Source organism: Erithacus rubecula (genome assembly GCF_903797595.1).
Source record: "Erithacus rubecula genome assembly, chromosome: 9".
NCBI classification, from domain to species: Eukaryota; Metazoa; Chordata; class Aves; order Passeriformes; family Muscicapidae; genus Erithacus; species Erithacus rubecula.
Genome location: NC_136660.1, coordinates 29,492,806 through 29,507,224, shown reverse-complemented (window position 1 = coordinate 29,507,224; position 14,419 = coordinate 29,492,806). Strand labels below are relative to the sequence as shown.

At 37.8% G+C, this 14,419-nt stretch overlaps 1 protein-coding gene across 2 annotated transcripts in view; it reads left to right on the top strand.

The window, feature by feature from the left end:
• The window catches only part of CACUL1 (CDK2 associated cullin domain 1), a 39,535-nt gene extending 25,511 nt beyond the window's left edge, over positions 1-14,024 (top strand). For both annotated transcript variants that reach the window (XM_079312122.1, XM_079312121.1), the window contains 4 exons: positions 9,263-9,352; positions 10,930-11,068; positions 12,987-13,030; positions 13,522-14,024. In XM_079312122.1, coding sequence (XP_079168248.1) covers positions 9,263-9,352; positions 10,930-11,068; positions 12,987-13,030; positions 13,522-13,562 — 314 coding nt within the window. In that variant the 3' untranslated portion in view covers positions 13,563-14,024. The remainder of the gene's footprint in view (positions 1-9,262; positions 9,353-10,929; positions 11,069-12,986; positions 13,031-13,521) is intronic.
• Positions 14,025-14,419: the final 395 nt, after the last annotated feature.

Below are 14,419 nucleotides of genomic sequence, written 5' to 3'. Positions count from 1 at the left end.
TTTTTCGCCTTTCTCAGCTGTTTTTTTCTAGCTTCCTGAAATTCAAACCAAAATAGATGAGTAGTACCTTCCTTTTTGGAAATGTAAGGGCTCTGTGAAAATAGAATGCAAGTTGGAGTTTGTTATGTACTTTGCTTCCCAATGTCAGTGTGTGGTGCTCTTTGCTGATATTTGATACAGATTTGGTTCAGCAAAAGAATGTTTCTCTGTTGTGAGGGGGAAAAAGTACAGATATGAATAGGGATACTTTGGAAATTAAAGTCAAGGAAGTTGTGATTGGTATGGAGAAATGGAGTCCTGGGTCTGTTCTTTAAAGAGATGCTGCAACTGCCACTTCAGTGAGAGGAAACTCTGTTTGAAAAAAAACACAACAAATTATGGAATTGATTTAATCCATTTGTGATCTAGACTTGGAGGGCCAGAGTAACGTCTGCTCTTGCTCCTGAAATTTGTTGCTATGTTTGTACAAAGTGGGTTTTGTTGATAGTATCTTGTCATTCTCTCAGAGCCTGGAAACTGGCATTTCTATTTGAAGCTGTGTTCAGGAAGCACTGTAAGTACATTTCAGGTTCATTTGATTTTTGAAAAAGTTCCTGCTCCACTTCAGAAAGATGGGGGGGAAAAGTGCAGCCAGATTTCCAGGTCTGGAGATCCAGAGCCAGAAGAGCAGTGCAGCCACGATCTTTTCCTTGGTGTTTGATCTCTTGGCTCAGACTCCTCCAGGTTGAGGCCCCTCATTCCTGTATGGGCTGGTGGGAGACAGGAAGGTGCAAGATCAACACCTGTCTCTGTGGTGGGAGCACTTCTCTGAGCACTTGGTTGCAGAAATTTGAGTGATCAAGGTGTCAATTCTTTATTTACAGTGGAAATATTGCCTAAGCAGACATTACTTTAACAAATTTTTCCTGTACCTATGCCACTTTGGTTCCATTTGGGGTTTGATAGATGAATTTTATTTTTTTTTAAAGCGCTTTACTATCTGCAGCACTTCTCATTAGTTAAAGTAAATACATAATAAAAACCCACAATGCACAGATCCATGAACACAGCTGGTTTTGAAACACTTTTGCACTCACACATTTATCAAGTCAATGCTCTTCAGATTAAAGTGGATACATTTGAACTAAGTGAATATAACCTGAGTATTTTCCTTACAAAGCCAAAGCTGGCTCTTGCTGATAAGAATACTGCATTCAATGGCTTGGGAGAAGTTGCTATGTGCAGAACTGCTTAACTGAATGTAACAAGCAAAGATACAGCATCTTATTTACAGGCAGCCTCAGAAATGAGGCTGGGAGGGGGAGAAGATGCAGATAATATCCCCATGTCACAAGAGGAGGGGTGGTGGAGAATGTCATCTTTTTTCCTGCTACAGTCCTGCATGAGGTGATTTGTAAGCAGAAAAACTCAGAAATAGTTTTTTTTTCTCCTTACGCAGGCACTATCTCTTCTGATAGTCCTGCAGTGTAATCTCCATGCCCTGGAAACATCCTGCCTGTTTATTCTCATCTAGAAAAAGGGCAATTACTGTGTGAAAGTGAAGAAAAGCTCCTGAAACTCCCTACTTCTAGTACTTGCAGTAGGTAAAGTTTAATGGCAGATTATTTCCAAGTAACTTCCATTCTTCCCCTTTTGGATATTGGCAGCTTAGTGCCCAAACCAAGCTTGCTTTTGAATCCAACAAAAGAAGAAAAGCTATTAAGAGCATAATGTTGTGTCTCCTTGGTGGAAAGATCACTTGGGTTTAAATTACAGGAGTTTGCAGTTATTCCTGTTCTCTTCCTGAAAGATGAGGAAAGGAAGGTGAAAGCTGGACTGTAATCCTGCCCTGGGAGGTCGATGATGTTCCCATGCTAACAAAAAAGAGCAGAAAGTTAAGCTGGGCATGGAGGTGAGAGCTGTTTCAGAGGGCAGTCTTCCTCTCCTTCCTTCTACTAATTCTTTGCTGTAGTACTTCAACCATTTATATGTGTGTGTAGGGCTGTTTCTTGCCTTACATGTTACTATTTTGAGTTGCAAAAGTGTTTTTTACTCTTGAAAGAGCAGTGTGCTGGTACAGATCATTCAGTTCAAGTTGGTTCTTTGCAAAAAAAAAAAACCAAAACCCTGCCTGCACTTTTGTACAGTAGTTACTCAACTGGGAAGTCAGGTGAACTTTATCAGAGGGAAAATAGCTTTGTACAGCAGTTCTGATTTTGTTCCTGTTGCCTGGGGTAATTACAGAATTAGCTGCTGAAGCCTGAGCACAGAGTGGTTACTGTGTGTGGATTCTAAAGGCATGTAGGCAGTTCTTGAATGTCAGTCTTTAGTTCAGAGCTAAAACCCAGTGTAAAAATATAACACATATGTTTGCCAAAGTAGAAGTTTTTCTCATGATTTCCAAGAAAAAAGAAAAAGTTCTTTGAAAAAAGTCAGGAGGAGGGAGACCACTCACAGCCTCCTTCATTATGTTTTCAGTTTCTAGCTAGTTCCAGAGGAAGTCATTTCTGTGAAGGTCTTTACACATGACAGCTTTGTTTCTTCCAGTTAGGTCACTTGGATTCAGATGAGGGAAAGAGATTTTGTTGTTCATTTTTTCTTTATTTTTTTTTATTGAATGCATAATAAAGTTCAATAGAAGGGCTGTTTATGTTGGAAAACCTTTTTCTTTATAAAGAAAGGTTAAAACCTTCTATAAAGGTTTTTCTTTATAAAAACAAGAAAGATATTTCCACTGCATTGGTGCTTTCTAAAAAGTACCAAAAAAGTTAACTCAGATGTTAACTCAAATGAAGCTGTCCAGCTTTTTGATTCAGGAGGTAGAAACTTAATGCAAAATTATAGAGAATGAATATTTATATCTGTTAGAGGATGTTGCCTGTGCAGTGCCTCAGTTAGGAGTATTTGTTGTTCTACACATTTAGCAGCTGTGTTTTCCCTTGCTGACCTCCCAAAACCTGTCTGATGTCATTGAAGCAAGGGACCCTCCTCATCTCTTTGACAAAATGTCTTTCACTAATAAATGCCATATCCAGCTTTTGTTTGTGCATACAGAACTCTCTGTTTGAGAGGAGCAGTGCAAAAGGCTGACAGAAAGACTGTGATTGATGCCAAGTTCATGGCCTGACTCTACAGCTACAACAGAGACCACAGGGTTTGTTTTGATGTGTGCTGGGTTTTTTTATTCACTCCCCTTGCCTCACCTTTGACACATATAGACAAGAAAAAGATGGATTGAGTTGATATTCACCCTGCTTGAGGTGGCATTTCTTCCCTCCCCCTAAAATTTGACATGTCTCAGACAATCTGCACATGAGAAGCAACCTGTTACTGCAGGAACAGCAGAGAAAATGCCCTGACAAGGGGAGCAAACATCCTCATGGCTTCTCAGCTTCTTGCAGAGAGCATTGCCCCCAGCCTTTCTGTGTGCTGCTGACATTGAAGAAGTTGTTCTTTGTGCTTCTCATTTCCATGTCACATCTAATGCCTGTGTTTCATCAGGAAAACCATCTTGTTCTTGAATGTCTGTCCTGAGTTGCTTTTGACAGCAGTGCCTGGGGCATCATTGTGGGTTTGGTGCAGCAGAACCATGAGCTTTTATCTGAAAGGTTTGGGCCCTGCAGGAGCAGCTGAGGGTTTCATTGCATGGTTTAGGCTGTGCCTGCATTAATAAGTGGGGTGGTGGAAAGGGGGCAGAATATGAAACACCTCTGTGTTGGTGTTCAGGACCCAGTGCTGACCTCTCCCTGCTTTTTGGAGTTTTATTTCCCACTTGTTCATGTCTGCTCCTTTGGACAGAGTGCCAGGGAGTAGCAGATTGAGCACATCTGGTTTAATCTTGCCCAAAAGGAATTAAAGTAATATGCTCCAAGGCAGCTCTGTCATACCAACCAAGGAGCAGCAAAGTGGGGATGATCAGTGAATTTGCTTCAAAATCACATTTCTAATCTGAACTAAAGCTTTAATATAGAAACTGCCCTCAAGAATTCTAAGTCATTATTCTTTTTGGTTTGGGATTCAGAGTGACTACTGTGATGACAGAAGCAATGTGTTTTAAAAATGTCTTTTTTGATTACTGAGGCCCTTTCCTTCTGTAATATATTGGATGTTATCCAAGCCTCAAAACACTGCTTTGCTTTTTCCTAAGACTTTGAAAAATTAGTATAAGAAAACCTGCACAACTCTACTCTGCCATGTTCATAAAATGTATTTCTTGCTTTTTAAGTTTAAGAATGAGACAGAAAAAAATGGAGATTTCTTTAAAAAAAATACATATTTTAGAAGAGAATTACTGGCTTTTGGAGTGACTCTGTGCTTAGAATTAGCATATGTGTCAGGATAGGTAAAATGGAATGAGATTTCTTCCTCAGGGCCTTAAAAATGAAGAAAGGTAGCAGACCACTAGGAGAAAACACCAATTAAACCCAGTGTGTTTGTGCCAGACTAAACCAGGGTGATTTCTGTTAAGAGTTCCTCTGAAACAAAAAGCTAATGTACTTTTTTCCCCAACTACAAAGCTGTTGAGCTTTTCACAATAATTGATTTGGGTGGCAAGGGGGTTCTGTAGCATAAAGTTCTTTTTCTGAGATATAGGGAAAGGATGCACTTATTCACTTCATTGAAAATAATTTTAAAATAATTTTATGCATCTACAGGATTGTGAATTTCAGTATTTAGTTTCTAGCTTATTTTATGTTGGCAAATAATTTAATCACTTGAAGTTTCCAATTCTAACTTTCTAAACAATATTCTCCTTTCTGTCCTTCCTTCCTTCTTTCCTTTTGAATATTGATAGACACAGATAGCTGATAGTGAAAATCAATTGCAGTATTTATTGTTCCACTTATTTTCCAGCCCATGGGGAGTGTGCTGGGATGCTGCTATTGCAGGAAAATCAACCATTCCTTCAAAACTGTTGTCACATTAATATTACCCTTTTCTTAGACCTCAGCAGACACTTTTACTCTCAGGACTAACTAAGAGAACTTTTGTAGCTGTTAATGTTTTATACCCTCTGTGCTCTGCAGATCTGATGGAATAATCAATATTTACATGCTCAGCAGTTTAAGTGGGCCATCACTAATATTGAAGTTGCAGCTGTAATTTGACAGCTAAGGACTAAGTAATTGTGTTGTAACAATACTGGAAGCAGTCTGGGTTGTTACCAACTATTGTAGGACACATTCAAATTCTTTAAATAACAATCTACATGCAAATTTTGTCTCTGAACTAAACCTTTCATGAAAGAACTCTAGGCCATTTAAAAAAGTTGGAGCTGCATTTCTTATTTTCCCTGTTTCATGTTGATTGAGTTGCAGCACCTCAAATTAAGTTGGGAAATACAGTCTCAGGTAATGACCACCATGGTTAATTTGACTTCTTGGCAAAGAAATAGAAATAATATTCTAGTTTCAATAAGAGCTCATAAAATTATAAATGTAAAAATACCACCCTATTTTCCAATTATACAAGTCCAAAAGCATATATATCTACATTTATAGCTTTGTTTTTGTATTTATTACTTTTACAGCATTGACTATTTTCCATGTGATTAAGAATTTTTATTTAGTAGCATTTTTACATTCTACATACTTAATATGTACTTTTGGTCTGTGTTATGAATATTTTAACAGTAAGCTGTGGCTTTATTCAATGCCCAGTGGCAAATGCATAGTAATAAGAAGTTTTTCTCTTTTTTTTCTGATCTACATTTTAATCCATTACAAACTTATCAAGAATTTTAGTGGATAAAAATTTATTTTTAGCTCTTTTTAAAGGAAGATAAAACCCCAGGATTGATGTAACTGCAAATGTGAGGGTTAAGCCAAAGAGAGAATCAGTTTTCATTCAAAAGGCTTTTGAAGGTCTGGATCAGTAATTAACATAGGAATTGTACCTAGGTTAAAGGAATGGAAAGGTAGTGTATGATCAAGCTTCATCAGACTATTTAAAAATAAAATTGGCAGCAGGTACACCAAATAACAATAAAACAAAAACAAAAACCTGACCAACCTCACAGAGAACCATAACTCAAAATGGCAACAGCAAAAACTTTCAGCTGCATCTTTGCTGTGGCAATATCTGGGTTCAATCCAGTGGACTGGGATAAAGGAACCATCTTCAAGATGAGTGGGATTTTATCACAGTGAAGTGGACAGGGTTGTGTGGTCAGATGGAGCCTGAATAATTTGGCTGAGGGAAAGGCAATTTATCCTACCACAGATTTGACTCCATGGGATCTGCAGATCCTCCCAAGGGGCAGAAATGCTGTGCACTTATGTAAGGAATCAATTTCCTGGAAGTATTGAGGTTGTTCCCCTGCACAGTAATACAGACATTTCATACACAGTGGAATGAAGTCCTAAAAAGCAGAGTTTGTACAGCAGGACAAAGATCTGCAGCACCTGTTAATGTTAAATGGGTTCTGCTGCTGTTGAAGGCTGGAGAGCAGCAGCTGATGAATGCCTTGGTGTGGAAACTGTTGGGGCTGTTTTTAGTGGAAATATGGTTTCTAATTTTTTTAAGGTGCATTGTTGAGTAGTTATAACTTTGAACATACTTAGGTATGATTTGTTAAAATAGCCTACTTTGTAGTTCTATTAAATTACTACAGAGGGAGGAAAAAGGCCCTTGTGCTAGCATGCAAAAATATCACTGTTGTGTCAGGAAAGTTACATCTTCCCTAAGTAAAATAAATCCATTTTCAAAGGAATGTTGGAGGATAGAAAAAGCCTTTTAGAACAGCAAAATCCTAAGTTTTGCAAGTCAGTCTTGAGTTAAGAACAAATGAATTTGAACTTGTTATCATCTGCTACTCCAGGAATTACTGTAGGAAGTAGCTTAAATATTCAAGGGACATGTTTCTCCAGTGCTACTCTGCAGTGTTGGGGTGACTTGGTCACTGCAGAGTATCTGGAGTGTTGCAGGTTCACACCTCACTTACTGCAATACTGTTCTTTCACTGTTCCTCAAAATTCCTTGAGCCCATTTTGGGTGTTGTGTTCAAGAAGATTTCAAAGCATTTTTGTATCTTTCTGATTTAATATTTTTCATCCTGGGAGCCCATTCTTCTCTGATTGTGGCAGGAGTAATTTTCAAGACTCTTTAGAGGTTAATTAAGTTGTTCACATCTTAGTTACATAGTCTGTAGGATGTGGTGTTAATTCAGGAGCACTGTGGAGGTGGTCAGATGGTATCATGGTGGCATTGCCACCCTCATTCAGTTCAGCTTCAGTTTTATTTTGCCTCTCCCTCCTCTGTCTTTGTAAATGCTGCAGGTGCAGCTCTGGAGTGGGTAGAAGGAGTCTCTGCAACTTCTGTGTTGTAGACTCTCACTAGTTATATTAATAAAGCAAATCAAAGCCTTAGTATTTGCTAGTCTTTTGTAAGATTTGTAAAATAACAACAGAGGTAATTCCAGCATGTCTGGCAGAGCTGTTTCTATTCCTTGAGTGAGCCTCTCAAGAAGTAATACAGGATTGAATGAATGTCTGTTCCATTGAAGTGAAATGAATGAATGTCTGATTCACTGCAAATGAATTTATGTGCAGAGAAGTTTTACATCTTTACATCTTAGTTTACAACTTTGTCTTTAAATTTACATTGAGATCTTTTGGTTCTATCCAGAGAGGTGTCTCGTTTGCTCTTATGGAAATCATTCTGAAAACAAAAATCCTACAGCACTGCTATTAATTTTTCAAGGCTTGATGTCCAGCTTTTGGACAAACTGGATTAGTTCATGTTGTATGGTTTATTGAACAGAATATTCTTTAATGTTCTTTATTGACAATCAGGAAATACATGCCATTACTTTGTATCTTGTTGAACATAATACTGTCATGCTTGTATTTATTGACTGTAAATCAGGAGTGAGTGATTTATATTTGCAATGTAGCAGGTGATGTGTGCATTTGCAGAAAGCAAGATAAGAAATGTCAATTTCTGAAGCTACAGTGAAGTAATGAAGATTTTGTTGTTTTGTGTGATTTAATATGTAATTTCCTACATATGAAGAACAAATTCACAGTTTCTTGGGTACATTGCAAATCTATTGGTGATGCTTAGGCTGAAGTTGCCACAGTCTTAATTAAAGATATAAATATTTGTATATGCAGACACATTATTTGGATTGTGCATTACTCTCACATTATAAGTACTCTGCCCATTTTAATTCTATGATTTCCAACTTTCTGTGCTGCCAAGAGGCTGTTTGACAAATCTTTAGGAAAGGGGCTGTAAATATGTTATTACAGAGCAAATCACAGTCTCTCACACCCTCAAGGCTTCAGCTGAAATGAGCGAGCACTTTTAGGATGTCTCTTTGTAAAACAAATTCATCTGTAACAGTTAAATATAGCAACTTTGATTACTTGAAGGTTACAAAGAAATACTTTGTTTTAATTTGCCTTTGACACGAGCCACTTAAATAGTTCCAGAAAGAGAAAAAAAACATGCTGCTGAAGATTTTTCTGTCTATTTAAATGTTAGGGGTGCAGCTGCTGAAGCCAGAATTGGAGATGCTCTGAAGCTTTAAAAGCAGAGCTCTCCAATGTAAGCCCAAGAGATGTGTCCCTTTGGTAGAATTGTAAGAGTCATTTCTCCTTCTGTGGTGGGCACAGAAGGGTGCTCAGCTGCTGGGTAGAGAAATGAAAATCAAGAGGTAGCAGCAGTTGGTTTGCACCTTCTTAATTTCTTTATTTTGTGTTTCTGTAGTTCAGCTGTATGTACAAAGCTCATATAAATACAAATAAAGATGAAAACCTTGTCACAACATAAACAGTAAAGGTTCTATTGGCAGGTTTTTCCTCAAGAGGAAGGTGCAGTTATTAACTTTTCTTCTTCAGCAGTTACAATTTTTGCACTACACATGCATAGACTTTCAATCCATCCTTAGTTTTGTGTGCAAGATTCTAAATGTTGTAAAGTAAGGATTTGTGGATCTTCAGGTGTTTAACACACTTGGTATGAGTTTGCTTCAGTTCTGTGTCTTAATACATAAAGCCATCACCTGCTTGGTTTTGCAACCTCTGCTGCCTCCAATGAATGAAAAATAAGTTATTACACATTTTCACTATACATAATTTGAGCAGGATGCTTCTATCTGAAGGTGATGTATTATTATTCTTGACAATAAGTTCAAATCAGATATGTGGCTGTTTTCTTTGTGAGGACATAAGGTGCCAAAAAAGCAAAATTACTGTATTTTTATTTTTTTTTTTAATTATGTATAAGAGCCTGTATTTTTTGGTTAGAAAAGTTGCTGATTGTCTTGATTTTGTTTCAGCTTTACTTTTGGAAGCTCAATCAACACCATTTCAAATAACTCCTTCAACCATGGCAAATATTGTGAAAGGCCTGTATACACTACGACCAGGTAAAAAGGAGAAATGTTTGTACTGATCTTATCTTGTGATTGTCATTTGTTTGCCAAAATGTGTCTCCTCTCTAACTAATGCACAGTTAACAATCAAAGTGTGTTTTGTGCATCACAATGCTCAGTTCCACCCTGGATCTTCTTGTCTGTCACCTGGGCAAAGTATCATATGAATAGCAAATACTTTTTAAAAGAAACAACCCAGCCCTCTATTCTGAGACAAAGGGAAGATCCATTCCTTCTCTGTAGAAATAAAGAAGGAAGGATGTTAATGAGACAATCATGGCAGAAATTTAGAAATTATGAAATGGTGAAAGTTGTATTGAGAGTCACACTTCAAAAAACCAGATCTTTGGCAGGAGGTGAATGATTGACTGTGTTTTATGAAGCTGCTGTTTTGTTGGTGTTATTTCATGGAAGAGCTTAATTTAACTTGTGAATGCATTGTGATGTCTTATGCAACAACAATTATATTGAAAGGAAAATGGTGTTGCAGATTTTAATCAATTTTTACAAGAATCTTGTAAGTTTTGGAGAACTGAGGAGAGCCTTACCCTGTGTTGAGAAGTTTTTAGAAACAGGAAGTGTTCAAAATATCCATAAATAAATGGTACCTGTTTCTCTTCCTTTTACAGTACTGACAGTTTCTTACTGTGGTGTGCCTGAGGGAAGGATTGTGCCTGAGCTTCAATCTATTTTTGCAGTCCCCATTTATGGAAATAGAAATAAGAATGAGCATCCTTTACAAAAAGCTTTAGTGCAGTTTTTGGCATGTGTACAAACCAGGAATATAGTGGGCTCTACATGTACAAAATGCACTTTCTGTAAGCAAAGATTATTTTAACATCAGCAAAATTAACATACTTGTACCAATTTTAAGGCAATGCTAATTTAATTTTTAGAAAGTGTTCAGGACCAAAGATAGGAAGGGTGTACACATAAGTGTGAAAGTATTACTCTTTTGAGAGCAATTGAGGGTGGTTGTTCCTTGACCACACTTCATATTGTAAGTGATGGCCTTGTGATATCACAGTTTTCTGTTCCAGATGATCCCTGTCTAAGCTTTGGAAGATCAGTGAGAGAAATGCATGAATTCCTTTGAAATGGAGATGGAGGAGTAGGGTTGTGTGATGATACTACTGTACTTTTTAGAAGTAAGGCTCAGGGGAGAGAAGGGTACATTTTGGGAATAAATTTTCTGCAGTAAAGTGTTAGAATTATTATCTAATTATCCAAGTGAGTTTGCTGATCATCAGTTGCCTCTCCTTAAGAGTGTCCAGAGACTCAGCAGGTCCTGTGAGATGCTACAAGAACTGAATTTGTTTGATGATGAGACTGAAAAAAATAGTAATTCTTCTGTCTGCATGTAAACATCTGATTTCAGCAGTCTCATTATTTGTTCTGCTTTAAGGCATGGTTTCTGTTGATTTGGGGTTTTTTTCTTTTTCCTTTTTTTTCAATTCAAGTTCCTAATAGAGTTAGTTCAAGTTCAAAATAGAGTTAGATTTGTCAAACAGTAACATTTTCACAAAGTATCTCTTTCATGTATTTTGCTGTTGCTTTCTCTCTTCTTACAGAATGGGTACAGATGGCACCAGCTTTATTTTCTAAATTCATCCCAAATATTCTACCCCCTGCTGTGGAATCTGAGCTTCAGGAATATGCTGCTCAAGACCAGAAACTTCAAAGAGAGCTTATTCAGAATGGATTTACTAGGTAATAATTACTGCAGATGTACCTAAAGAGTAGATAATTGTAGGGCTTGAAGATTTTTATCAGGTTGCTTGCAGTTCATGCATCCCTGGGTTTTAGTTGTGTTTCTACTTCATGATCCTGTTCAACCTTTACTTTGACTGTTTATTTTCTGTAAGTTCTCTTTTATTCGTGGTGCTTCTGAAAATGTCAGTTGTCTCCTTACTCCACTTCCAAAGTTATTTATACAGGCAAAGTGTTTATTTTAAATAGGCCTTTCCCATCTGAGTATTGAATTGGGGAGGGGGAAGAGGGAGAGGAACAAACAGTAAAAGACACACCAGGAAATGTTCATACTGTCAATTTTTCCCTCTGGACAGTGCCTGGTGCTCTGTGCTGTTCTATTTTTCTGCCCAGGCAAAGGCAGAGCAGTTTCCTCCATTTCTGCAGTATTCTGACAATCTAAGGTCAGACTGGGGAAGCCTTTTACTCTACTCCCAAGAGGTTCATTTCTTCATAAAGAGAAAACATCTTCATTTCTCCTGTTACCTGTCCAATACTGAGACTCTGGCCCTGTAGTTTGAACACCCACTAGATGTGGGTATGTTTAGTTTGGGTGTATTTCTGGATTTCATACCCTGTGGTTTTCTTCAAAGGTCATCTCTCTCTTGAAAACTTGGTAAATTATTGAGCTTCAGAGCTCTACCATTGACCCAAATGCAAATGATGTGGTGAAGACTCTTTCCTTATATGGCTGTCTGTTGAGAATAATAATTTTTTGAGAGATAAGCATAAAAATAAAACCATAAAACTGTTGGCTGAAAAAAGCAATTTGGCCCAAGAAATAGAAGTGTGAGACTTTATAACTGAGTAGGCATATAGTGCTGACAAAAGATTGTAATGTACAGAACAAAGCAAAAAAAGGGAACAGTTTGGTGTTGTCAAACTTTCAATCTTACTAATTCTGTAGGTGGCTGATAATAGTTCTGCTTACCAGTGCATTTCACCAGTTTCACACACTTAGAGAACTAAACATGACATTTCTATATCCACAAAACCAACTGTTTTTTGAAATGCATTTTGCCTTGCAATGGTCAGTGTCCCTTACTACCTTTCCCAGCCTTTCATAGAGTCTCTCCTTCTTTCAGAACCAGCCAAAGAACTTCAGAACCAACTCTCTGCTTTTCAGGTTACTAAAGAAAAAACATGTTTCAAACCAGTTGGTTTTGTGGATATAGACTGTTAGTACTTGAAATGTCATGTTTAGTTCTCTAAGCAGTGTGAAACTGGTGAAATGCACTGGTAAGCAGAACTGTTATCAGCCACCTACAGAATTAGTAAGATTGAAAGCAATAACCATGAGGAACATAGGTCAGTGAGGTGTATTCAGCAGCAGTAATGGCACATCAGCTTCTAGTTGAAGAACAACAGCTATCAACAACATTAATTGCTAAAATCTTCTGCTTAAAGAGCAAATGTTGTCAGCTCAGAGTCTGTAAGATTCTGAGCATCTTTTCAGACTGACAAATGCAGAGTTTTTCACATAGTTCAAAAAAGTTTGGTGAGGAGTTCAAAGTGAGGAAAACAATTTTATGCTTGTTTTAAGCTCTAACTGTGTATGAGCATTTTTTCCTCATCTTCTTTTTGTAAAGAATTATCCTATGAGATCAAACCTACTGTCTGTAGCAAAAGGATGAACTAATTTAATCCATGAAATTTACTTATACTTTGATAAATGGAGATTCCTGCAGTGGTAGTGTTGTTACTATGTCTGCATTTTGTTTCTAAATCTCTAAAAGAGATATTTCTCTGAGGTATTTATTTCCCTACTGTTTTGAAGATCACAGAATGATTGGGGTTGGTAGGGACTTTGAAGGTCCAGAGGAGCAGGGACATCTTTGATTGAGGTTTTCATGAAAACACCTTTCTCCTTCTCCTGCAGAGGTGACCAGTCACGCAAGAGAGCTGGAGAAGAGTTAACTTACAGTAAGTACAGCTCCAGCCCTCCTGCAGGCTCCAGCCCCTCCCAGCTTGGGCATTCAGGTCCTGGTGGACCTCTGGCTTCTCAGGGTGGCAGGTGTCAGACTGCATCTCCACATGTAACAGCTGCCTGCAGTCCAGCCTTTACCATGCTAAGAAATAATCCAAACTGCTTGGATGCAGAGCTGTTTGGGAATGGTGTCTGTTTGGGTACTGTTGTTAACTTCTGCTCATTTTATGGCCCTCTTACCACCAAGTTTCCTCATTTGCTTTCAGCTGAGTATGTTCACTTTATTCCCTGCCATAAAATGTCACACAGTTTTATGATGAACTTTTATCATAGGCTGAAGTGACTGAATGAACATGGATGGTGTATCAGCTTCTGCTCACAGTGTGAATGTTTTGCAGATACAGCTCTGTTTTGGGGGAAGGGTGGCAAGGGACATCATGGGGAAGTTTAACATAAGAGAATTTCTTAACTTTTTCTGTAATTTCAGATGGCTCATCAGCTTGTGCAAGCTCCAGGGGATGCAGATAGTGAATATACTGGATCAGCTTTTATTCCTAGCCAGAACAGACACTGGAGGAGCACAGGTGGTAGCTGGAGCCTCCTTTGGCAACTGCTGAAACTCAAGCTCTGACACAAACTATGCCTCAAAGAAGAGTTTTGGACCTTCTTCTTTATATATTAAAATGTCAGTTGCTGCTACACTTGGGATGACTTTGAAAGGCAAGATTCCCTGGTCTGGCCTATGAACAACCTCTTCTGCAACCTTTGTGAGGAATGCACCTTGAAAAACAATCCTTTCAAAGTGGAAATGGGCAGCCGAAATCAGCAGCTTCCAAAAGCGTTAGAATGGAAGAATCCTTTTTGCACTCTTTTCTTAATATTAAAGACATTCTTAAAACTAGTTAACAAGTCAGTGTATTAGATTTTAAACTTCAAGTTATTTTCTGGAGCTTCTACTTAATAAGAATAAAGTTTCATTATTTTGCAGTATTTGTTTGTTAGTTTAAAGCCTGTCACCTTCCAAGAAGAGTCGGTCCCATATAAATGTATCTTCTGTCAGGGAGTTTTGAATTCCAGATTTTTCTTTTGTCTCTTTTTTGTTACTTGGTATTTTGAAATCTGTTTTCTTATATGTTTGTACTCTGTGCCTTCAGCTTGTGCACTTTGCAACTTTACAGACCATATTTTGTTGCTGCAAAATGTGTTCTTGAGGAAAAACTTGATGTGAACAAACATGCTGCAAAGTTGCACTTTTCTCTTGCATTAATGGGAAGTGAAAATAAGGAGAAAGGAAGAAAAGTTGAACCTATCACCATCACTAATAGTGACTTGAAAGTTTGTCCCCATTTATTTTTCACATGTATTAGTGTTTAATGCAGGGACCA